The 25,148-nt window shown below is 38.8% G+C and overlaps 3 protein-coding genes across 4 annotated transcripts in view; 1 reads left to right on the forward strand and 2 right to left on the reverse strand.

Moving 5' to 3' along the window:
• Window positions 1-6,073, reverse strand: part of NUP155 (nucleoporin 155) — a 44,403-nt gene extending 38,330 nt beyond the window's left edge. The window contains exons 1-3 of one of the 2 annotated variants that reach the window (XM_019650771.1): window positions 5,804-6,073; window positions 3,444-3,581; window positions 1,145-1,241 (exon numbers count right to left, since the gene is read on the reverse strand). In XM_019650771.1, the coding sequence (XP_019506316.1) occupies window positions 1,145-1,241; window positions 3,444-3,581; window positions 5,804-5,960 (392 nt within the window). In that variant the 5' untranslated portion in view covers window positions 5,961-6,073. Of the gene's footprint in view, window positions 1-1,144; window positions 1,242-3,443; window positions 3,582-5,799 lie in introns of both variants that reach the window. The other variant, XM_019650772.1, reaches the window with a different exon arrangement.
• Window positions 6,074-12,670: 6,597 nt separating this feature from the next.
• LOC109387049 (WD repeat-containing protein 70-like) overlaps window positions 12,671-25,148 on the forward strand; it is a 93,842-nt gene continuing 81,364 nt past the window's right edge. The window contains exons 1-4 of the mRNA XM_019650735.1: window positions 12,671-12,789; window positions 12,887-12,952; window positions 17,095-17,178; window positions 23,992-24,112. Coding sequence (XP_019506280.1) covers window positions 12,765-12,789; window positions 12,887-12,952; window positions 17,095-17,178; window positions 23,992-24,112 — 296 coding nt within the window. The 5' untranslated portion in view covers window positions 12,671-12,764. The remainder of the gene's footprint in view (window positions 12,790-12,886; window positions 12,953-17,094; window positions 17,179-23,991; window positions 24,113-25,148) is intronic.
• LOC109387067 (isopentenyl-diphosphate Delta-isomerase 1-like) lies at window positions 14,084-15,671 on the reverse strand. Its single transcript, XM_019650759.1, is given in 1 exon segment — window positions 14,084-15,671. A coding segment is annotated over 1 exon segment (684 nt). The 5' UTR covers window positions 15,624-15,671; the 3' UTR covers window positions 14,084-14,939.

Consider the following 25,148-nt stretch of genomic DNA (forward strand, 5'->3'; position numbering starts at 1 on the left):
GAGGGCAGGGACCTCATTTATCTCTTTCAATACTGTTCCTAGCACAAAACAGTGTCTGATATATAATAAACTCAATGTATTTGTTAAATGAATAAGTATGTTACATGTTAATGGAAATATAAAAATTTTCATTAAAGTGAAAACTTCTTTTAGAGAAATTATTCTTGACATTTAGCTCTTGTATAATTTTTTTGCATTTGGTTGTCTCAAGGAAATCCATACCTAAATGAAGAGGTTTTATCCTTTAGTAGCAAATGTTATGGTAATAAAACAAACTGGAGAATTTCAGGGTACATGAAGAACAACCACAACTATACAACATTGCTATTTTGACTATATAACATTTCAACAATAAAAAATAGCTTTGAAAAGTTCTAATTAAAAAAAATGGACAAACAAAAATGGATTTATGTAAGCTACAAGTTCTCACTTATTGTCAATTTTGATTCAATGATACATTGTTAGTGTATGTGTTCATTTCTAGCAAGTGCATTAATTATTCAGGGATAAGAGTAACATCTTAACTATATGGGCCTTCCTGTCCCACACCTTCCCTAAAGACAATACCATGAAGAACTGGAAGTAAGCCAAAATTTATCTCCAGCAAGCCCAGACTGAGATCACCAGATCAATAAACTTTAAGCAAGAATACCTTGGGCCTTCACTCAGTCTATTACATACATTTAATTTACGTGCAGGTCAAGGCCACAGAATAACAAAACAGTTAAGTCACTTCAATAAATTAAGTCTTCCTCTCCACAGAAATGCAAGGAAAACAGGTGTAAAAATGTCAAACCATCTTTCATAGAATTACTTATAGACTATCTTTACTGCAGGATGGAGCTTGGGAACTAGACTTCTGCTACCCAGAGTGGTTGGTACCTAGACTGGCAGCATCAACCCCCACCTCCCCTCCCCGAGCTTGTTACAAATGCAGGCTCTTGAAACTTACTCAGAGCTACTGTACATATTCCACATTTTAACCCTATCCCCAGGTGATTGGTATGCACACTGAGAAGCACTGAACCAGATATTAATGAGTGAAAGATAAATCAGGCAGCTTCAAATGAGCAGAACACTAGCTTCAATAAAGATAATCTAAATTCTAATCATGCTATAAAGCAAGCCAGCCTTAAATACATACCCATCTTCATAGTTCCACATAAATATGTCACTGTCAATTGTGAGCCAAGCTCTGTTGATAGGAGGGAACACGCCCATCATGCAGTTACATTGCATATCTGAGGTATGTGGATGTAAGGTAAAAGATTTCAATCACATCTTTCTTAAACTTGTTTCAAAAGACTGATTTAAATTTTATAATTAAAAAGTCATGACCTGTGTCCATGCTTTAAAAGAACAAATAAAATATCTTGATTTCCAATGAGTTTAATGAAAGCCATAGTGTATGACAGAAATACTGATAATTTATAATTTCTAAATAATTATATTTAGATATAATATAATTATATTATATATAATATAGATATAATATAATTCTAAATAATTATATATCAAGTGGTCAGCTGTCTGACCACTTGAAATGTATTCTGTGCAAATGTAATGTTTACCACTGCTAATTTAAAATATATTATAACACCACCGAACTTTGACATTAAAAAACTGTTTTACTGAACCAGTTTTTCTAATTATATATGAGCAAGAGTGAAAAAACACGTATGGTATGCTAAAGTCACAGGTAGGTAACAATTTGCAAGTCTCTTGTAAACAGTGCTATTGAAAAATAGGCAAAGATTTATGTTATATAATTATAAGACAATGAAACAATTGTGAAAACAAAATAATTTCCTAAAGAAAACGTCTCTTGCAGAGTAGAGTATAGAACTATCAGAGGATTAAAGAAGACAATTAAAAAACTCAGTAAGCGGGGCTGGCCGAGTGGTCCGGTGGTTGGGAGTTGGCTTGGGATGCCGGTTCTGAGCAGCAGGGCCCCAGTTCGGATCCCACATGGGTCAGTGGTGCTGCGCCCTCTACAGCTGAGATGGTGAACAACAGCTTGACCTGGAGCTGGGCTGCCGTGGGTCGCCAGTGACGGCATAGGCTGCAGGGCAGCTGCCATGGGCTACCATGAGCGGCCGGCAGCAGGCGTGAGCTGCCGTGAGTGGCCGGCGACCGATCGACTCACTTGGGAAGAGTGCGATAATACCAACATGGGCCGGTGGGGCAACGTCCTCCACAACTGGACTCAGGAGCAGGGGGACAGCAACTTGTCTGTTTCCCTTCCCCGATTCCCCAGGGCTGTTTCACTCCCCCTAATTCCCCAATAAAATCTTAAAAATAAATAAATAAACAAATCAGCAAGGGTAGATAGAGTATGAGATAAGGTAGATTATATATTTAATAACACTATTTTAAAAAGTCTCAGAGAAACAATGAAAATTTTAGGGAAAAAAATCTATTAGATTTTACTACTTTTTCTATTTATTTTATAAACATTTTCCCTAATTTTCCATTTCCTTTTTCTAAATCTTACTGTATTGAAATATGAAACCTTTGTACTATAGAGTAATATACTTTTAAGTCTGATTAAATTTTAATGTAGCATCTTGATGTCTTTATTATGAGCTATAAATGGATATAAAATATATCCAGAAAATAATTACAAATGTAGTGTTTTTAGAGGGTATTCTACACTTTAAGAAAATCAGATACAACCTTTCTTTTTAGGGGTAAGAAAACTCCTCTAGTTACTCAATCAATGAAGACGCATTGTGTTTTAGTTTTTTTTTTTTTTTAAAGCTGAGCCATCCTGCCACCTGTTGGCAGCTCAGCAGCTGCTCAGCTCGGGCCGGGAATCGAACTGCTGTTGCTCAGAGCTCAAACTCTTCAGCGAGCTCCTAACCAACTAAGCCACTCGACTGGCCCTGTATTTTAGTTTCTTATATCTTATAAAACAGATTATGATCCTCAGAAATAAGGTCACATATAAATTTCAATTCTAAGACATCAGTAAATGCAAAAACCACAGCAAAAACTTTTTTGGGGGGAGAAAAAAAGGAACACCTGGAAGTTTTTATTTGTTTTTAGTCATATTTAGAGCCACATCCCAGTTTCAAAATGTTAAAATATGGGAAAAAATAAAAATGAAAATTATGGGCTTTGAGCTATAAAAAAGTATGGTAGCAAAAACTTTTTCATAGAGTGCTTAACTGGAAAGTAATACTTTGCAATAACAGGATTTAAAAATGCAGAGTTCCTTGTAAAACCATTCACTGAATGTCCCAAAACAATTAAAATGTGACTAAATTTTCAGTTTTATATGAAATTTTCTAGGCAAACTACCCATGTACTTAAATATATCTTAAATAAAACCCTTAAATGAACTTTAATACAACACTCATTAAATATAAAACAGGAATTATGATAATGAGAATACCAATTTAAAATTTTTTTAAAGAGTTAAATACAAAGTAATAGGATACGTCCAAACTGTTCAACAAGTTCAGGTGGGAGAGGAACTCTTCGGATGGAACTGATCTCTGGAAGGTTGGGTACTGACAGCAACCCAGGTCCTTGTAGAGGATAATCCATATCTGACATGCCAGACACAGTGGGATTATCTACAAAGAATAAAATGAAGCATTTATTTAAAATTAATAATGTGTTAGGCAGCAACTGGGCGTACAGAAGTACTACAAGCAAGCAACAAAAAAATTGTGCATCTGGTGGTTCTGAAGGTAATGAGAGAATAGTTCTGACCTGACATTAAGGTGGGGGCAATTAGTGGGTTCAGCACTAAACAGGTTATCTTTCCCAAAGACTTACTCCATGAAAAAGGAAATTTTTAGCTCAATTAGTTAGTGTTTTTCTACTATTTTAACTAATCTGAAATGGGATCTATATAGTGTAACCATTTGGTGAGTCTCAGATCAAACAACTGTGGACAAACCAAATATTGATTGGGGAAAATGTTTCCTTTCCCACTTAAACATTTATAGATTAAAACAATCCATGCCTTTTCCCATTAGATTGTCCACTCTAGGGCCATTAAAATAAATACAAATAATACCATAGAAGCAATAGTTTAAGAAGAAAAATCACAGACTGCTCTACAAAGTGTTCTCATCTGGCAACCTTTCTCTTGCTTTTAGACCCAGACACTAAGGGCGGGTAGGAGCAGGCTGGTCTGTTCAGCCTATCTGCCCTAGTCCTGAACAAAGTCTTCTTTAGATTTGACTCATGACTTATTTATCCCCGGCACATTTTCAGGCTCTCTAAAGTACAAAGGTATTGGGGAAAACTTACATGTAATACAATTAATAAATGTATTATGGAAATTTAAAAAAATATGTACAAGTAGAGAGAAAATGGCAATCAATTCCTATGTACTGACTACTCAGCATCAACAATTACCAATAACATGCCCAATTATGTTTCATTTATATCGCCATCTATTTCTTTCCTAATGGATTTTTTGAAGCAAATTCCACACATTCCATTTCATCTTAAAACATAATTTTAACACAACATTGCACCTGTTAAACGGCAGTGGGGGCACAAAGAATGGAATTCATAATTCTGGTGAGGATGTGAATGGTTACAAAAGCTTTCACAAAGAAAGTGATACTTAAGGGGAGTCTGGAAGAATTGTTTGTCAGGCAAAGAAGAAAGAACATTCCAGAAATGAAGAGTGCATGTAAAATAAAATCCTGAAGAGGGGACTTTTTACAGAAAACAGGTTAAATTCAGTGTGACTGTAACAAGAGGGCTAAGAATAGGATGGAAGCTGAGGAAGAGATGAGTTGAAAAGGTGGGTGTGTGTAAAGGTGGACAGGGAGGATTAGGGTCAGATATGATGAAAGGCCAGAATGTATAGACTGTATTTATAGCCTGCTTTCAAACCTAAGGAGGTCAACGTGAGTAATGCTGTTCAAGAGGGCAGCTAATAGGCCATTCAGTTCTCCTAAGACAGCCCACTAGTAAGTAGCTGTCAGGAACAAATACTATCTTTGGCTTTGTTTTGATTTTTTTTTTCTCTGATTACACGTCTGCTCAATTAACACCTTTTATAAGTCGTCAGAGATGTCTTTTATGTTTACATTGGAAGGATTATCCTGGTTATTTTATGTCAGTTCTTGCTTACCAAAAATCTTCTCTGTCTTACTTATACTTCTCTGCTATTCTTGAATCCGTCCGACAAAGGAGTCAGTTTTTTTTTCTAGCAATTTATGTAATTCCACATGCCCTGAGGAACCCAGCCATGATGAAAAACCGTTAAATAAAACACTTTTCCAGCCATCTCTTTCTGCCTTACCCTCCATGTCCATCATCATTGCTGATTTCCCTGTTCTCTTTCTTTATTCCACTGGCAGTTTTAACACCTTCCATCATTTCATATTAGATATAACGTCATGTAACTTTACACATAATAAAACATATCTTTGAGAGATAACATGGTAAATTTCGCTTGCTCTTCCGTATTACTCTAATATTAACACGAGTAACTAACAAAGATGAGGCTTGGATCAGGCGATCCTCATCTGGCCTTAGCGATAAACACTTGGAGGCAGTAAGCTCATTAAAGCTGGGGTCTTTTCCTCTTTGTTTCAAATGGGGGCTTCCTCTTCACTCCTACCCTCTCAAGAATCTGCAATGAAGAAAGTGAGGACGGGAAAAAATGAAAATGGGCTCTTTATCGCTCTTCGAAATGTAGCAAACGGGGCCCTAAATGTCAAGATGTCTTCGCCTGGTCCACCCTGGGACTAAGTACCAAGTGAGGGAGTCAGGCGAGAGTCCTTTTGATTAGGAAAGTATAATCACCAAATAGGCACCACTCACTCACTTGGGGCAGGCACCATGAGCAGCTCGGAAAGGTCCGGGTACATGCGGTCTTCTTGCAACTGACGGTCGATGAGCCTCCCCGCATTTTCCAGCGTTTCCTGCAGGGCTGCGGCCGACGTGGAGGCTGGCATCGCCAAGCCCAACAAAGAAGACGGCATCTCAAAAATCCGAGATGCCAGCGTCCGGAAAAAGTAAAAAACCAAGGAGAAATGAGAGAAAACCCAACACCCTCGCTGAGAATCGCGCCTTACGGCGCGCGCGCCAAACGAGCGCCTCGGCGCTTGTGCATGACGCACTTCCGGCTCGTTTGCTGGGGAATTTGAAGACTCCGTTTTTGAGTTGGGAGGAGGAAGTCGCTGACGGGGCTGGACTTTAAGGGTGGGACGAGTGAGCGGGAAGGCCCCTTCTTGGGGGTGGCTGGGTGTTTGGGGTAGGGAGGTGGAAATCGGAGGAGGTTGTCTAGGGAAGGAAGGAAGGAAAGAAGGGAGCGGGAAGGGGAAAGGAAGGGGAAGGGGAGGACCCGGGGATGGAGACGGGACAGGGTCGGGAGGAGTGGGGAGGAGGTGAGAATGGGGGAAGGGGCTGGGACCGGGAGACGGTCAGTGCAGGCCGCGCATTGGCTGCGGTTCCGCTCGGTGTAGCGCGCGCTGGGTCTTGCTACCTCGAGCTTCGCTGATCCCAATCCCGCAAATACAACTGTTTAAAAACATGCGCGTCAATTTCTTTGGTCCTCCAAATAACTTACCTTCCCAGAGTGGCTAGGAGTTGGCAGCTTGTTGTCAGAGACAGTTTACGCATGAACCAAAATTTCACTACGTTACTTTTGGGCTTCAGTGTAAATTAAAATTCATGACGCTTTTCTATCTGTGTCGCTACCGTTTGACTTTGGCCGGTTACTGTGAAGAATTCTCTGTTTACGGAATCATTTGCTGCGTCCAATGGAGCAAAGTGCAGCCTTTATTTAGTTCTTATTTAGCATCTCACCCAAGTAAACTGCATCCAGTTCTATGCTTCATAGTTTCTCAAGTCAGTGACTTTAAATTGGTTTTTTGCTATGTTAATTACTTTTTACTCCTTCAATAAGGGTTGACTACATTTCTGAATATTAAAGTTCTGTGACGTTACAGATCTGTAGGTATAATTTAAGACCTCATAGCAAACATACCAGGAAAAATTAGATTTGTATTATTGATGGATAGTCTGATGGGCCTCCAGCTGTCAGTTTTTTCTTATTTTGTAGACAGCAGATTGAAAATGAATGTTCTGGTCCAGTGTTTGTTTTTAGTTTGAGACAAAATATACAATTGAGAGTTTTCAACTCCGCAGATTGGATGACCTAGCAACACTGGTCTAATATTCTAACACAGCAACAACATTCCCAGAGGTCTAAGTCCAACTTCCATTGGTTCATATATTGCCTGTGGCTGCTTTCTGGTTACCACTGCTGAGTGGAGTAGTTGCTACACAGACCACGGGGGCCTAAAATATTTACCTTCTAGCCCTTTACTGAAAAAATTTGCTGAAGTCTTCTCTAGAACAGCAATTTGAACATTTTCTGATCTCAGAACCTCTTGATACCCTTAAAAATTATGAAGGACTACAAAGAGTTTTTGTTTTGTGTAGGCTATATTTATGATAATTACTAATAGCTCATAAAAAGGGGAAATTAAAAAATTCATTTAAAAGGATAAGCCTAATCCACATCAATATAAGTAACATATTTGTGAAAAATTACATAGATTCCAAAACTAAAACATTAGTGAGAGGAATTGCATTGTTTTACATTTTTGCAAGTCTCTTAAGTGACAATAACAGATAGCTAGAGTTTCATCTGCACCTGCCGTTAATATGTTGTGATATGTTGTTTAGGTGAAGTATACAAAGAAAGCAGGCCTCACACAGTTATGTAGTTGGAAAAGAGAGAAGTATTTTAATAATTTTTAAAGACACTTGTGAATGTTCTTCTCTGATTTGTACCAAACCTTCATAAGTGGTAATTTCTTAAAGTTTGGTTTCCATGTGGAATTTGAAACCATCAGCAAAATTTTTTTTGAACTTGATTAAAATTCACTGGTCTGTCTTGTACTTTGAATGGATTTTTTTTTTTAATCCATGCATGATTCTGTAACATGTGTTGGTCATTTGGGAAATACTGGTTCTCTGAGTTATGCAGAAATTCCAAACATTGACATGTTTTATTAACCAATAGGAAAAGGTGATCATGTTAATATCACTACCTATCTTATCCAAAAATCTTTAAGTATTGGGAAGCTATCAAGCTTATGGTCATTGATACAAGTATTTCAAGATTCTAATTTTCTCTTGAAAGCTGTAGTTTTCATTAGCAAGAAGTACTGTGAGTTGTTTTATTTGAAGTGACAAACTCATTCATTTCTGAGGAAATGTTGGCCAAATACTTAAGTTTGAATAACTACAGTTTGCAAGTCATACTTTCAAGTAAAAATGGTGTTGCATGAAAAAAAGCTAACAACTCAATTGCACAAGTGGTTTCTTATTTGAGACAACTACATATTTTGATAGGTATCAGAAGTGCTTTATGAGTTCTCATTTTGTCACACAGTGTATTTGAAAGATATACTCATGGGTCCAGATTAAATAAAATTAATAATGCTATGGCTTTATTATGGGCATTTTTAAGGGAAGCTGGTTTTGTTTACAGTGGCTATATAACAGTGAAGAATACAATGACTACTACAAGTTTGCTTGTCACTGCCTTGATTTATGCTGAGACAGCAGCAGTTTTACCCACCATTGCTTTTGCATCAACAGTGTAAATATCAATAGAGTGAAAAAGGCAAATGATGTCTTAGTTTATTATGATACTAGCTTTGATCTCATAGACACCCTTAAAGGAGTCTGCAGAATACACTTTGAGAACTACTTAAGTAGCCTCATATGTTTCTGATTGGACTATCTAGCCCCCTTAGGTATTTTAAGGTTTTTTTTAAAAATATCTTTCTTAGAATAGAAATTCCATGAGGGCATGGAATATGTTTTTTGTCTTCACCACTCTCACTAGCATCTAGCCAACATTTATTGGGTGTGAAATGTATGCCAGGCACAGATGGGGAATTTGAAGCACATAGAGTATAAGTAACTCACCCAAGAGTACATTATCAGAATCAGGATTTGAACACAGGCATTCTAGATCAGGAACTCATTTTAGCACTATGCTATTGTGCCTCTAAATTTATGAATAAAATCATTTCATTTGCTCCAAGAAAATAAAGGTTGCCCTGGCACACTTAACAATTTTAGTATGAAGATGTTTCATGCAAACAATACCAAACAAATAGTTTAATACAGAAGTCTCCACTAGTGCAATGATTGCATCTATGTTTTATCAAAAGCAAATACATCTTCTTGTGATTTTTCTGTAATGATCATGATTATTTGCTTCCACTGGTTGATGACTTCAATCTTCTATTTTGCTTTTTTTTCTCCAGCACTTTGTAGTTTAAATTTTTATATAGCTACAATGGAATCTCCTCAACAAATAGTTTTAGAACAACTGGACATCCACATGCAAAAAAATTGAATCCAGACAAAGACCTTATACCCTTCACAAAAATTAATGCAAAATGGATAACAGACCTAAATGTAAGATGCAAAAATATAAAACTCCTAGAAGATAATATAGGAGAAAACCTAGGTGACATTGGGTAGGCAATAATTTTTTAGTTACAACACCAAAGGCATTATCCATGAAAGAAATAAATGATCAGCTGAACTTCTTTAAAATTAAAAACTTCTGCCCTATGAAAGAGAATGAGAAGACAAGCCAGAGAAAGGGAGAAAATATTTGGAAAAATACAAATTTGATAAAGGACTGCAATCCAAAATATACAAAGAACTCTTAAATAATAAAATAATCTGATTTTAAAATGGGCCAAAGACCTTAACAGATACTTCATCAAAGAAGATATACAGATGGCAATTTAACACATGAAAAGATGTTCCACATCATATGGGGAACATCTTGATGTTGTAGAAATTCAAACAACAATGAGGTATCACTATATACCTATTAGAAGGGGCAAAATCTGGACCACTAATAACAGCAAATGTTGGTGAGGATTTGGAGGAGGTAGGAGCCCCCATTCATTGCTGATGGGAACACAAAATGGTACAAACACTTTGGGAGAAAGTTTCGCTGTTTTTACAAAAATAAACATACTCCTATCATATAATCCAGCAATGGTGCTCCTTGATAAGTGCTCAAAGGAGTTGAAAACTTGTCTACACAAAAATTTGAACATGGGTATTTATATCAGCGTTATTCATAATTGCTCAAACTTGGAGGCAACCAATATTTCCTTTAGTAGGTGAGTGGATAACTATGCTGTGGTACATCCAGACAATAGAATATTATTCAATGCTAAAAAGAAACACGCTATTAAGTCATGAAAAGACATGGAGGAACTTGAAATGTATATTATTAATTGAAAGCAGCCAGTCTGAAAAGGCTATATACTGTTTGATTCTAACTATATGACATTCTGCAAAAGGCAAAACTTTGGAGACAGTATAAATACCAGTGGTTGGCAGGGACTTGGGGGAGGAGAAAAGAGGGATGAATAGTCAGAGCACAGAGGATTTTTAGGGTGGTGAAATACTCGGCATAATACCATAATGATAGGTAGATGTTGTATTACATTTGTCCAAACCCATAGAATATACACCACCTTAAGTGAACCCTATGTAAACAATGGACTTCAGGTTATTATGATGTGTCAATGTTGGTTCATAAATTGTAACAAATGCACCCCTCTGGTGGGGGATGTTGAGAATGGGGGAGGCTATGCATGTGTTGGGGCAGGAACAATATGGGAAATCTCTGTACCTTTTGCTCAATTTTTCTGTGAAGCTTTACATGCTCTAAGAATGAAAGTCTTGGGCCGGCCGAGTGGTGCGATGGTTAAGAACTGGCTTGGGACGCCAGAGGGCCCCGGTTCGGATCCCACATATGAGGGCCAGTGACACTGCCCTCCACAGCTAAGATGCTGAACAACAGCTCAACCTGGAGCTGGGCTGCCATGAGTCGCCGGCGACGGCATAGGCTGCAGCCCCTGTGGCAGTGGGTTGCCATGGGCTACCGTGTGTAGCCAGCAGCCAGTGTGAGCGGCCAGCAGCCAGTGTGAGCGGCCAGCAGCCAGTGTGAGCGGCCAGCAGCCGCAGTGAGCGGCCGTCCAGAAGCTGGCGACTGATCTGCCTCACCTGGGAGGAGCGCAATGATGGTGCCAACTTGGGCCAGTGAAGCAACGTCCTCCACAACTAGACTGAAGAACGAAAGGACAGCAACTTGTCTGTTCCCCTCCCCCCAATTCCCCAGCGCTGTTCCCATCCCCCCAATTCCCCAATAAAAATCTTAAAAAAAAATAATGAAAGTCTTAATGAAAAGGAAAAAAAAAGTTTATGTATCATCTCAAGCCCTTACCCACAAGTCCTTCACTACTGAGGAGCTGAAATAGCTATTTATAAGGTTGGGGTATGGGTTACATAATGAGCTCTATTCATAAAGTTCTGTTTTATTACCTAAGGCCTGTTTATCTGTATTCAGAAAAGAGACAGTGGCATTAATAATAACTTACTTTGTTAAAGGTGCCATGAACTAGCCTACTAATTGGAGCTCACATTGACTTTTGACTTTTGTGGTTCAGTAATCTCTGGGGATGAAACCAAACTTTGTCCTCCCAAGTTATGTAACATCCTGCATATAAGAGGAGTAGCTTTTGCCTTCACAACTACTTTTTCTCATTCATTCATTCATTCATTCATTCATTTATCAAATATTGAGGACCCACTGAGGCATTGTGTTATTAAGGGAAGGTTAGATTATGTGATAGAGGGGCCTAACTCAGTTGGAGGTCTGTAAAGCTCTGCAAATATTTACAAGAGCATTGAAGTTTAATTTGAGACCTAAAGGATGAGTGAGGTTAAATGAAGGGTATAGGGGTTGTTGAAGAGTCAGAGCTTTGAGAATATAATGTACTGAGGCTGCATATAGAGCTGAAGGAAGACTGGTGTGATGGAAAGTAGAAAAAGATGAAGTTAGAAAGGTTTTGGAGGCCATGTTAATTTTGCACTTTATTTTAGGAGCAATGGAAATTGCTTGATCATTATCATTTACGGTGTATAGCTAAAGCATAATTTGAGATAAACTAAGGTAATAGTGGGGCTAATGAGTAACTTTATGAAAATATTTCCATTCAGCAACATTTACGAGAACTATATGTGGTTTTGGTAGAACTCAGAAATATAGAGATAAATAATATGCCGTTAGTTCATAGCATAGGCAAGGAGTCATGTAAAAAAACTAAAACCAATAAAAAGTGAAAATATAATAAATGTGAAAAAAATGTTTTGGAAACCCTTGCTGTGGACTAGGAAACTCTAAAACCAAGCACGGCTAATAGTCAGGGGGAGAGTATAAGCTTGGGCTAAGAGTATAAGCTTTAGAGCATTTTCTGACGACTTTTAGGTAACTTAGATCTTTCTGGCTTCTGATCGCTTTTCAGTAATGTAGTGACCATCTGTTTCTTCCCTAAAATATGCTCAAAAGGCGGAACATTGTGGGAATTTCCTCATTGTGAAGGACAAGACGCACAGAAAGGGAGTCTGTTGGCTTTTCTTTAGAATTCTGTGAGGATTGTCACCTTGGCAGCAAACGCGTCCTAAAATGTAAAAGGCTTTACAGAAATTGCAGATAATGTTCCCAACCAGTAGGTTGAATTGGAAGACAGCCTCTGTGGCGCTTATGCTCCGCCAATCCGCGAGGGCGGCGCTGCTCAGAAGGCTGCCGTCCTTCCGCGGAGGGCGCCGCTCTTGGCGTTTGCAGAGACGCTGATGCTAGGAGGTGACACTTCCTGCCGGGTTTGCAGTGAATCTTCTGCAGCTGCTTGGGTTGCAGCTGATGCTCATTCTGCAGCGGGCGGCAAACCATGGAGCGCCCTGGACCGAGCGAAGGTGGGTTCCGTTAGGCGGGCCCGGGCAGGGTGGACTGAATAAGGGGCTCCGGGGGCGCCGCACTAATGAAGCCCCGTCTCTCCCTATCTTACCCCAGTAACAGGCTCAGACGTATCAGGACCGGATCCGCAGCTGGCGGTCACCATGGGCTTCACGGGGTTCGGTGAGTGACTGCCCTAGGCACAGCCTCGTCTCCCTTCGCAGGGGTTTTAAGGGCCGCAGGTTGGGAGGGAAAGCCGAACTGTCACCTCTGTTCTTCGCCTTCCAGCTGTGCCAAATTCTGATTACTTCAGCTCTAGTGTATATCTTGCAGTGTCTTGGCACTCTCTTCCCCATCCGTTTTCTAACTCTTGTCTATCTGTTGGAACCAGCGCAGGTGACACTAATGGGAAGCCTTGTGAGAAAGATTGCTTTGGGACCCACGCGGTGGAGAGTGTTGTTTGGTGGAGGGAGTTGTTTTTATTTGCGTCCTGAGACTGAGAGTTAACCACTGACGGTGGTCTGCAATGTGATGGCCCTTTTGGCAACAAGTGGACCATTATGTAAAGTTATAATGGTTTTACGTCCTTTTTTATTCAAGTCTTCTGCAGCATCGTCACTTCAGGCTCTCTGTAGAGCCTAGTCATGTCACGTTATGACATAAAAAGGGCTCAAACAGATGTAGTCATCTATTGAGAACACTAGTCTCAGTAGTAAAAAAAAAAAAAGTAAATTGTTTTCTCACCCCATTTCTTTTGGGTCTTGGAGAGAACAAATGTCAGGCTAATGTGTTCAGGTCTCTTGTTTCCTCTTTCATGTATTAATTTATTCTGGTAATGTCTTGAGCCACGTTTTTACTATCTCCTTGGTGGTCACTTTGAGGGAATGTAGAGTGGTGCTTATTTTTGTTTCTGTTCTTTAAAATAGCTTTCTCCCTAAATTCAAAAGTAACACATTAATAGCAGAAAATATAAGGAACACAATACATCAGAAGAAAGTAAAATCATTCATAATCTTATGATCTAGAAATCAAGACTTAAAAGTCAGTTTTCCAGTCTTCTGTTGTATATTTATTAAGAAAATTAAGACCATATGTATATACAAATTTATATTATATATAGTTTATTTAATTCTTAATATTTTGAGGATTTTTCCATATTATAAAATGCTCTCCCAAAACATGACTTTTAATGGCTAAATAGTAGCCCATTTAATAGACGTTCCATACTTTGTGATATTTTTAACTTTCTCTTACATAGTTTCTAATTTTAACTTTTTATTTTTATTTTTTTTTATTTTTTATTTTTTAAAATTTTTTTATTTTCAATAAAATATTTGCAACAATCTTGCCTGAAATTACAAATTAACTGTTCAGTTAACCAGAAATGGATTATTCTACTGAGTTCATACAACATTTAGCTTGTAAGAAAAACTTTTTTTTTTCATTATATAGCATTCAAGAAAAATAAAACTCTTGAAATTTTAAATCTGAAGAATCTGGCAAGTTTTAAAACAGTGCATTGATCAACGTACATGTAAGTTAATACACATATTCCACTCACCCCATGACTTTGTGTAACAGTGGTTCTCAAATAGGACAACTTTGCCTCCCGGCAGACATGGTATTTGGTGTCATTGTTGCTGTGATAAGGGGACGGGTGCAGATGGCATTCAGTGGGTAGAACCCAGGGGTGCTGCCAAACACACCCTTCAATGCACATGAGGAGCCCCCACAACAGAATTATCTAGCCTTGATGTCAACAGTACCAACGGCAAGAAGCCCTGTTGCACCGAATGACCCAAGTTACATATAGCCGGTCTGTGCCCTGTATTCTGAGAACGGGCCAATAAATCAGGACACAGACCATCTAACTACCTCAAACCCATTCTCGTCTAACCTCTAACATGGAAAGTTAATTTGAACTGTTCCAAAGTAGCTAAGCAAACAGTTTTCTGGTCTATGATAAAAATGTAATGACACAGGCAGCACCGGGCAGTTAGCAAAGTGCTCTACGAGTGTCCTCAAAATGTCCCCACATCCCGAAAAGCTTCACTAATAGGCTCCAACTTGTCAGGTCCATGTGTTTAGACGGGTTACACTTACTTTTTAAAAATGATTTTAACTTTACTAAGTAGGGAATTTTTTTAGTTCTCATCATTCATTTCCATATTCACATTCTATGTATTTTCTCATGGTCAACAAACTGACTCAAATGACTTAAATTATCCCACCATTTAAAGAGAAAAGCGTCCGCAATGATTTTAAACCACGGAGTAATCTTAATTTCACCACTGGCTGCCTTTTCCAGTATTTCTTTCACTTCTTCCTTTGACACATAGCAATAGCTTTTAATCTCATTGGGATCTGGGTTCAAAGTTACGTTCTTCCTCACAAACAAGATGTAATCAATTTCATGTTCTCCCCAGATACCATCAGACTGTGCCTTGTAGTGAAACCGTGTTAGATACTTAATTTCTTCTGGAGGAACCTGTTCCGGGGAAATTCCCAATTCAGCCTTTAAACGCCTCTGTGCTGCTCATCTTACTCCTATCGCATCATTTTCTTCAAGCTCTGTAGGGTTGCTTAAGGGATGACTACAGCAAGAATTGGTAAAACAACCTGGAAAGGTGATTTTAGCGTCCGATCTCTGCTGTAGCAGGAGCTTATTTTCCGTGTTGAATAAGAAGACACTAAAAGCTCGATGCAATAATCCTTTCTCGATGTTTTTATTCAGGTGACAATTCTTTTTGGTCTCAGCCCCAATCTTCTTGTCATTTTCATCGATAACTATGCACATCTCTGCCAGGAGCTTAACCTGTTGCTCATCCAGGCTGTCAGTGGTGATTTCTGGCATAGTTACGGGATGTCTGCTCTGTCCTGGAACACTGAACTGCCGGCTGTCTGCAAGCTCTAATTTTAACTTTTATCAATAATGCTAAAGTGAAAAACTTTTTAAAAGATTTTATTGGGGAATTGGGGGAAGGGAACAGCGTTGGGGAATTGGGGAAGGGGAACAGACAAGTCGCTGTCCTTTTTGCTCTTCAGTCTAGTTGTGGAGGACATCGCTTCACTGGCCCATGTTGGTATTATCATTGCACTCTTCCTGGGTGAGGCAGTTGCTCGCCGGCCATTGGACGGCCGCTCACGGCGGCTCACGGCAGCTCATGCCTGCTGCTGGCCAGCCCCATTGCAGCCTCCGCTGTTGCCAGTGACTCATGGCAGCCCAGCTCCAGGTCGAGCTGTTGTTCACCAGCTTAGCTGTAGAGGGCGCAGCGTCACTGGCCCTCATGTGGGATCTGAACCGGGGCCCTGCTGCTCAGAGCTGGCGTCCCAAGCCAACTCGTAACCAACACGCCACTCAGCCAGCCCGAAAATGAAACTTTTTATAAATAACTTCTTTTCGTAAAAGGAATTTTATGTGTATTTCCTTGGGTAGATTTCTAGAGGGACTGCTTTAATAAAAAAATACAAACATTAAAAAGTAACCAAAATTTGGGTATGTATCCTTTAAAGCTTCTTGATACATATTGTCATAATGCCCTTCAGAAAGATTGTTTCAATTTATACCAAAATCAGTGTTATGTAAGAATGCTGTTTTTACCACATTCTTACCAAGACGGAGGAGGTATTATTATTGTTTAAAACAACAACAATGAAAAGAAGTACAACATTGCTTCCAAGCTCATTCAGGTTGTTGTCAAAATTAGGTTCCTAATGGTTTTAGGGCTGAGGCCCCTGTTTCCTTACTGACTGTAAAGTGGGAGTCCCTTAGCTTCTTAACGTACCTGCATTACCTGTCATCGTGTTCCCTTCATCTTCAAACAAACTGCAGCACCTGCCTTCAGTCCTTCTGAAACTTCAAACGCCTCTGACTTCTGTTGCATTTGTTTTACACCTTTGCTTGCAAGGGGTTCCTGTGATTAGATTGGGCCAACCAGAATAATCTCTCTAGTTTAAAATCTCCTAACTAATTACATCTGCTAAGCCGTTTTTGCCATGTGATGGTATGTATTCAGAGGCTCCAGAGATTGGGGTATGGACAGTCTCCAGTCAGCCTACCATACCAGCCTTGTAGTTTTAGGGGAAATGGTCTAGATGAATTAGAGGAGGATGGAAGAGTCAGCTGGTTGCTTAGGGATGAGATTGTCCTTAAAAATTCCTTGGGAAGTAAACTCTTCCTTCATATTGTATGGTTATTTTGTAGCCGTGCTATAAATTAGACAGATGAAGTGGTTATTGATCAATCAGTAAGTGTTTACTGAGTACCTAAAGTTTGGGTGGCTTAGTGCAAGAAGATCATAGTCTGCTACTTATTCCTATTTTAGGAAAAAAAGCTCGCACATTTGATTTGGAAGCAATGTTTGAACAAACTCGAAGAACCGCTGTGGAAAGAAGTCGGAAAACACTGGGTAAGAAGTTCAGTTATGGGCTGTTTTATTGGTTTAAATACTGTATATACCTTACACAAGTATATTGACAGTTATTGTAAGACTGAAAAAAATTTCAAAATTTAAAAAATCTTAGCAGACCATATGTACTGGTTCCTTTGGAAGCAGATTTTTTTTTTTTTAAACATGGTAAAAGTTGAATCTAAATAGGGTAAGAAAATCTGAGTGCTAAAATCTTTTAGAAGTGTACGATGAACAAACAAGGATTCTAAATGAATAAAAATCAGAATAGCAGTTTCTTTATTACCTCTCCTCCTACCTGTATCTGATTCTCATTTCATTTTTTTCTTTCCTGCTTACAGCGGAACCAGTATTTGGAAGGCTGGGCGAGAGGTGGCTCTCAGAGCTGTGTACACCACTGACTGTTGTTGACCCAGGCAGTATAGAAAATTGAGACATATAGTGAAAGTGGCTGCTGCTGCTGAATCCCTGCATTAATGAATCATATCAGACATTTAATGAAGGTCTTAATTTCACACTGTCTGGTTTGATACCAGGTGGTTGGCAATTCTAGGTACCACCTCAGGGTCTTCGAAGGAGACTGACTCCTCTACTGCTTTCTTTGGATTTGCTTCAGATCATTCTTTACACCAGAGAAGGAGTAGGTGTAACCTAATAGAGCAGAAGGGGCTAGAAATCAGACAAGACGCCTGGGAAAATTGAAGTGAAGGTTGTTCTGGCACTTGTCATTGTTGGTTTTAAAATGATACATTACATAGCAGTAATATCTAATATTTGGGAAGTGAGCTTAACAGGTCTTTGTGTGTGTGTGTGTGTGTGTGTGTGTGAAAAGATAGCTTTCTACATATTATGTGAAATTTCAAACACATACAAAAAGTGCAATAATGAACTCCTATGTACCTGTCACACAAATTAAACTACTACTGTAACAATTCATGGCTAGTGTTATTTCCATTCATTGCCTCTCTCAGATTATTTAGACACAAATTTTAGATACATTGTTTCATCCATAAATATTTTAGTTTGTGTCTTTAAAAGATAAGGATTCTTTTTAAAAAATTTGGTTTTCAATTACATCTGACATATAATATTGTTTCATGTACAATATAGTGAGTAGACATTTGTATACCTTACAAAGTGATCACCCCAATAAGCCTGGTAGAGATGAGGATCCTTTTAAAAAACGTAATCAAAATACTATTACTACACCTAAAAATATTAAATAATTTAATATCATCAAACAAGATACAGGACATGCTCTCTTAGGCATATTTATAAATGCTTTAAACTTCATTTTTAAAAATTTTAGTGAAAAAATAATATGCTACACTATTATAGTATAGCTTTTTGGTATTACCTCTTTTACCATGTGATATAAAGTGCTTTGAACAGGGATTGTTTTATTCACCTAAGGAAGTTTTATAGTCCCCAGTCCCATGTCTTGCCAGATAGGTTCTCAATATATATTTGAGAAGATTGAATTGGATATAGAACTGTGAGACTGCCTTTTAAAAAATAATCCTGCCTGTTTGGAGGATGTTTAAAATGGCATGATCCTCTATAATGAGATTGGAATTTGGAATTGGAGGGTCTAGGTTTGAGGGTCAACCCCGCGTTCTACTAGATGAGTAACATTGGATGGATTTTCAAATTTCAGATCCTTAATTTCCCCATCTTTTAGGTGGAAATGATAATAAGACCTCTCTTAGAAGGTTCTTGAAGGGATTAAGATTTCAACACCTTAGTACCTTTTAAACAGTAAAGTACTTTATAAATGTCATTTTTAATTCTTATCATTTTTCTTAATAAAACATGTATGCATTTAGCACCTAAGAGGAATTCCAGTGGTTATTAGATTTAAAAAATTTTGGAAAATTATCTCAAGACCTTGTTCTTCTGTGATGTTTGTGGATGAACTAAATGTGTTGAATGTTTTTGATGTAGCGTTACATCCTTTGTCTTGGACTGCTGTTTCTATCCCTGATCTAAACGCATGAATCCAAAGTTTGACTCACTTTCTTAAAATAAAAGTTCAAAAACTCTGATATGGGCATTTATCTCATAATTGGTATTGGAGTCTTTCCATGAACATTGATATTAGAATTGAGGAAAATAAGAACTTTGGTCCCTTTTAATAGAAGTTTAATTGTCTGTGTATATGAATATGAACTTTCATTTTTTTTTAAAGATTTTTATTGGGGAATTGGGGGAAGGGGAACAGACAAGTTGCTGTTGTTTTGTTCTTCAGTCTAGTTGCGGAGGACGTTGCTTCACTGGCCCAAGTTGGCATCATCATTGCGCTCTTCTCTGGCGAGGCAGATCAGTCGCCGGTTGCTGGCGACTCAAGGCAGCCCAGCTCCAGGTTGAGCTGTTGTTCAGCATCTTAGCTGTAGAGGGCAGTGTCATTGGCCCTCATATGTTGTTGGATCTGAACCGGGGCCCTGTGGCATCCCAAGCCAGCCCTTAACCACCGCGCCACTCGGCCGGCCCCTGTTTTCATTTTTAAATGCTCTAATAAAAAGGATGAATTACAATAAACCTTAATAAAATATGGGTTATGTAAAATGTCAGGAAATAATGGTAGAAATTGTTTTAAAATATTTTTTATGTTCCTGAAAGCTGTAAGTGTATCTTGGACATACAAAAGACAGACACTTTCTTAGAACTGTCCCATACTGTTGAGATAAATGGGGAAGAAAAATTTCCTTTATTCAAATACTTATTTTTGGTCTGGTCATGCTTTGGATGGATTATAAACCTCTGTTATGTGACTGGAAAAAACTTCCCTGAAAAAATGATTAAGATAGGATTGACTATGATTTCAATGGATGATTTAATGATCCTGAAATGGAAAATTGTTCCAGAGACTTTAGAAATTAGAAAGCTTTAATTTTTTTTTTTTTAACCTGAAATAGCCCTTTTACCTAGTTAAATCCTGCATCATCCTCTAAGGCCTTGATCGCTTTTACCTTTTCTGGGCATTATTTCAAAACCCCTCTGGACATAATAATTGTTCCCTGCCTTTGTTTCCATAACTCTTTAAAAATGTTACAAATTTATTTTAATATTGTTCATGTCTTGAGGATAAGAACCTTGTTCATTTTGATACAACGTGTAACACACAGCTTGGTACATAGTAGTTACATTTCTTAATGGAGAAATGTAATTAATATAGTTAAAGTGTTATCCTTTTCCTTCCTAGTATTTTGGCATTACACATTTAAAATTAAATGTCAATTTTTATGAAATTGGTAGGCTAGTGAATTGTTTAAATTAGAATAACAAAAACATTTAGATAAATGTTTAATAACATCTCAAATATTTAATTTTAGATACAAAGTATATCATGATTCAAAAACATTTATTCTAGCTTATATTTATAGTAGTTTTATTTCCTTTGTATTTTATTATCTTAATTCTCATTTCTTCCTATAAGTTAAGTGGTTGTTACAATGATTGGCTCTGAGATTTTCAGGTGCCAAATTCCATTCATTTGAATCTGCAATTCGTGTGAATCAGCCCAGCTGGGACACGTAGTTTTGAATTGTTTGCTCTCAACCCAGACAAAAGTCACACATATATGGGGTGCTTTTGCAGAAATGATTATCCAAAATCGGTCATTATTTGAAAGTAGAGCGATATCAATAAAATGAGGTACTTGGAAGAATAAAGTGAAGTGTTGGGGAGTAGGTTAATTCACTTTCATTAAGGAAAGACATTTTTATAGTGTTTACAGTGTGCTTAGTTCTACATTTGGTAAAAATGCACAAAACAATCCCCTCTGTCAGGGAGTTACAGTCTATTGAATTGTTTCGTTTTTTTTCCTCTCAGGCAACAATGAGGAAAAAAGGTTTGCTCTAAAATGTCCCGTCCCGCAACTTTAATGAAGCAGCAGGTGACAATAGGAACCTCTTGGAATAGAAAATTCTTGCTAGTATAAAAAAACAGTTAAAATTTTAAATTAAAAAGTTAAATGCTTCACTAGGCTGGGGCAAAATGTTTGGAGTATTTATCCATTGCTGAGGAACTCTAGTTAGACAGGTGGGTCACACTTCCCAGATAGCCTGGTGACATGTAGTAAAGGGCTGCACTTTACAGCCTTTTAAAGAGAGGCAGGTTCACTTATATCGGGTAGGTGGTACTTGTTGGATAATTTTTTTTTTTTTAAATTCGGGAATTGAGGGGAGAGGAACAGACAGGTAGACAAATTGCTGTTTTGTTCTTCAATCTAGTTGTGGGGGATGTCGCTTCACTGGCCCATGTTGGTATGATCATTGTGCTCTTCCCCGGTGAGGCAATCAGTCGCTGGTCATTGGTCGGCCGCTCACAGTGGCTCCCGGCAGCTCACACCAGCTGCCGGCCGCTCACGCTGGCTGCCAGCCACTCATGTAGCTTACAGCAGCCCACTGCAGCCCTGCTGCAGCCTACGCCATCGCCGGGGACTCACAGCAGCCCAGCTCCAGGTTGAGCTGTTGTTCATCATCTTAGCTGCAGAGGGCGAGTGTCACTTGCCCTCAATGTGGGATCCGAACCTGAGCCCTGCTGCTCAGAGCTGGTGCTCCCAAGCGAGCTCTTAACCAGCTGAGCCACTCAGCCGGCCCTGGATAATTTTTTAGTCTCTAGAAAGTCTGGGTACATCAAAGAAAGATGTAGTTGTGGGGCCTCAGTTCACTGCTCTGGGACTTAGCAGCTCTGTGCTAACTTCTCTGTGCCTTAGATTCCTGAACCGTAAAGTGAGGATAATAAAAAGTACCTACTTTGACTGAATCATATGATTGAAATTTACTGAGAGAGTAGAACTTAAATGTTCTCACCAAGAAAGAAAAAAAAAAAGGGGGGTAAGTATGTGGGGTGAGGGATATGCTCATCGACTCCATGGGGAGAATCCTTTCACAATGTGTGTGTGTGTTAAGTCATCAAGTTGTACACTTTAAATATCTTACCGTTTTGTGCATTATACCTCAATAAATTTGAAAAAAGTACCTATTTCAGAGGCTGTTAGGAAGATCAAAGATTATAGCAAGTGCTTAAAACAGTATCTGGTACATTTTAAGCTCCATGTATTGGGTGCTATTGTTTTTGTTAAATTGAGGCTGATATTAAAGATGCTTCTGGTTGCTTGCAAAGACGTCATAGAAGACCTAGTTAAAATTGGCTCAGAAAGGAAAAATTTAGTATCGCACATGACAGGAACTCTGGAATGGGGCTCTTCCATCTTCTGAGTCCCGACCCGAAGGACATGCTGTTTTTTTCCCCCTTTGCTGCTTTGCCAGGTTTAGGGTGCTGGCTTTTCCTAAGCTCACTGCCTCATGACCCAAAATTGTCAGCGGAATTTTGTTGCATGCAGATGACCACATCTGTAAGCTGAAAGGAGACTGTTTTGTATATCTCTTTTTAGGAGTAAGGAAACCTTTCTCAAATGTACCTCTAGCTGACTTCCCCTCACATCGTATTGGCTAGTATTAGTCGGGCACATCAGTTCCAAAGACAGCCATTGGCAAGAGCAACATGGTTCACACGAAGTCAAGATTCACCCTCTCTGGGCAGGGAGGGGCCAGCATCTCCTGAAGCACCTTGCTGGCTCTCTCTTACCTAGAGAAAATTCTGGTTTTCTTAGCAAGGGAAAAAAGGGGAAATGGCTGTTGGGTAGGTGGGCTAGTATTGTTTCCTGATTGGTGTCAGGGCTGCCCCTAAGAACCTGAGCCTAGAGTCCAGTTGTCTAAATGTGGTGTCCCGTTTTCCCTCACCCCCAAATCTTGCCCTGTGCTGGCAGGTATGGAGAGATTGACAGGAGAAGAGGATGAGGATAGGAGTCACGCAGGTGCATGCTTAAATTTGGACATTACACCTCTTTTTCTTTTCCACCTCCAGCTATCAGAGTGTAGAATTGTTGACTCCTCACCTACCTCTGCCGAGTGGAGAGCACAAAACAGAAAACACACCATGAGTGAGAGCTACAGCATTTGCCTTAGTTTTTCCCTGGAGAGTTTTATCTCCCATGTTTGAAATGAAAGACCTTATCTAGTTACTTGTGGACATTTGCTGGTTATCTCCTTGTTTCTCATCCTTCATATCCTAGCAGCGAAAGACCCTAAAGAATACAAACATTCCAATAACTACGTGCCCTTTGATACTGCTTGCCTTTAGGTGTATTGTTTTTCATTATTAAGGAAAAAATGTTAAAGGTTATTTCAGATCATTGAGGATGGTAGCAATTGAGAACCAGACTCTTCATATCATTCATTTCCTTCGTGTGTGTCCCCCAATTGTAGAGTGGGATTATCAGAGGAAAATAGTTAAATTTGCTTGGATAACTTTTTTTTTGTCTTTCTGAGGTAAACAGCTCCAGAAATCTAATGTGACTAAAATTTTCTCATGAATTTGGCAGGAAGTCTCTGATTAAAAATCCAGTGTGCAAAATTCAGAAATGCTGAATTTATCATTTAAAACACTGAAAGTAAAAAGTGAAATTATGTAAAGTTGTACTTTTGAATACTTTTTTACTTATCACCTTCCACATCTTTTTACATAGTGCAATCCTGGTTCATAATATATTGACATGCTAATTTTTCTAAGCATCTCTTACTTTTTCCCACATTTGTACATTTTCCATCACTATTGGCTGTTTTTTTATATTATGTTGTTATATAATAAGTCAATTATTTTCCCAGCATTGGGCATTTAAGTTGATAATTTGTTGCTGTTACTGGTAATACTCTAAGTTATATCTTTGTGATTATGTTCATTTTCAGCCTTCTTAATAATGACAAATTTTGAAGTCTAACTGCTGGAAAATTTTTTACATCTTTTCAGAAGCAAGAGAAAAAGAGGAAGAAATGAACAGAGAGAAAGAATTAAGAAGGCAAAGTGAAGATACTGAACCAATACCTTCAGGCTCAAATGTGGTCAGAGATTGCTCTAAATCATCTTCCAGGTGCTTAACTTTCTCAAAAGGATTCTAAACACATTTCCTAGGTGTTCAGAACACAAGTTTGGCAAAGTTCCTGATATTAAAAGCTTGCATAATTTCTCCTGTTTTAGGCAATAGATATCCCTAGGACCATGAAAAAGTCCTGTCACATCGCGAATTGAGTGCCTCTAAAGTATTCCACATGTAGTGTTGAAATCTATGCCTTTTGACTGCAGAGCATAACTATATAAAGTTGAAAAGAGGTTGACAAGTTTGTAATTTTTGTCATGTTTATTTTGGCATTTATGTCTTTTGACCCTTTTCCCAAAATTCTACATTCATAAGTTTATTTGGTGGGATTCTTGACAGAAATAGATAATAAGAAAGAATATAAAGAGACACATTATAAAGTACTAAGTTATAGGAGAAAGCAGCCGTTAAAATTACTTTAAAGTGAAATTTAATACTATGTAACTTAATTACTAGGAACTTTAAAAGACATAAGCAGGTATATAGATATCAAATCTGGATGAAATAATACAAGAAATCTAATGTTTAGGTGTTTTTTGTTTTTTTTTAAAAGATTTTATTGGGGAATTGGGGGAGGGGAACAGTGCTGGGGAATCAGGGGAAGGGGAACAGCAAGTTGCTGTTGTTTTGTTTTTCAGTCTAGTTGTGGAGGATGCTGCTTCACTGGCCCAAGCTGGCAACATCATTGCGCTCTTCCCTGGCGAGGCAGATCAGTCGCCGGCCTCTGGAAGGCCGCTCACAGCGGCTGCTGGCTGCTCATGCTGGCTCGCCGGCTGCACATGGTAGCTTATGGCAGCCCACTGCAGCAGGGGACTGCAGCAGGGGACCGCAGCCTACGCTGTGGCCGGCGACCCATGGCAGCCCAGCTCCAGGTCGAGCTGTTGTTCAGCATCTTAGCTGTAGAGGGCAGTGTCACTGGCCCTCATATGTGGGATCCAAACCGGGGCTTTCTGGCATCCCCAGTCAGTTCTTAACCAACGCGCCATTCTGCCGGCCCTGTTTAGGTGTATTTTTAATTGTCAGATTGGTT

The sequence above is a fragment of the Hipposideros armiger genome, unplaced genomic scaffold, assembly GCF_001890085.2.
Source record: "Hipposideros armiger isolate ML-2016 unplaced genomic scaffold, ASM189008v1 scaffold_146, whole genome shotgun sequence".
Lineage (NCBI taxonomy): Eukaryota > Metazoa > Chordata > Mammalia > Chiroptera > Hipposideridae > Hipposideros > Hipposideros armiger.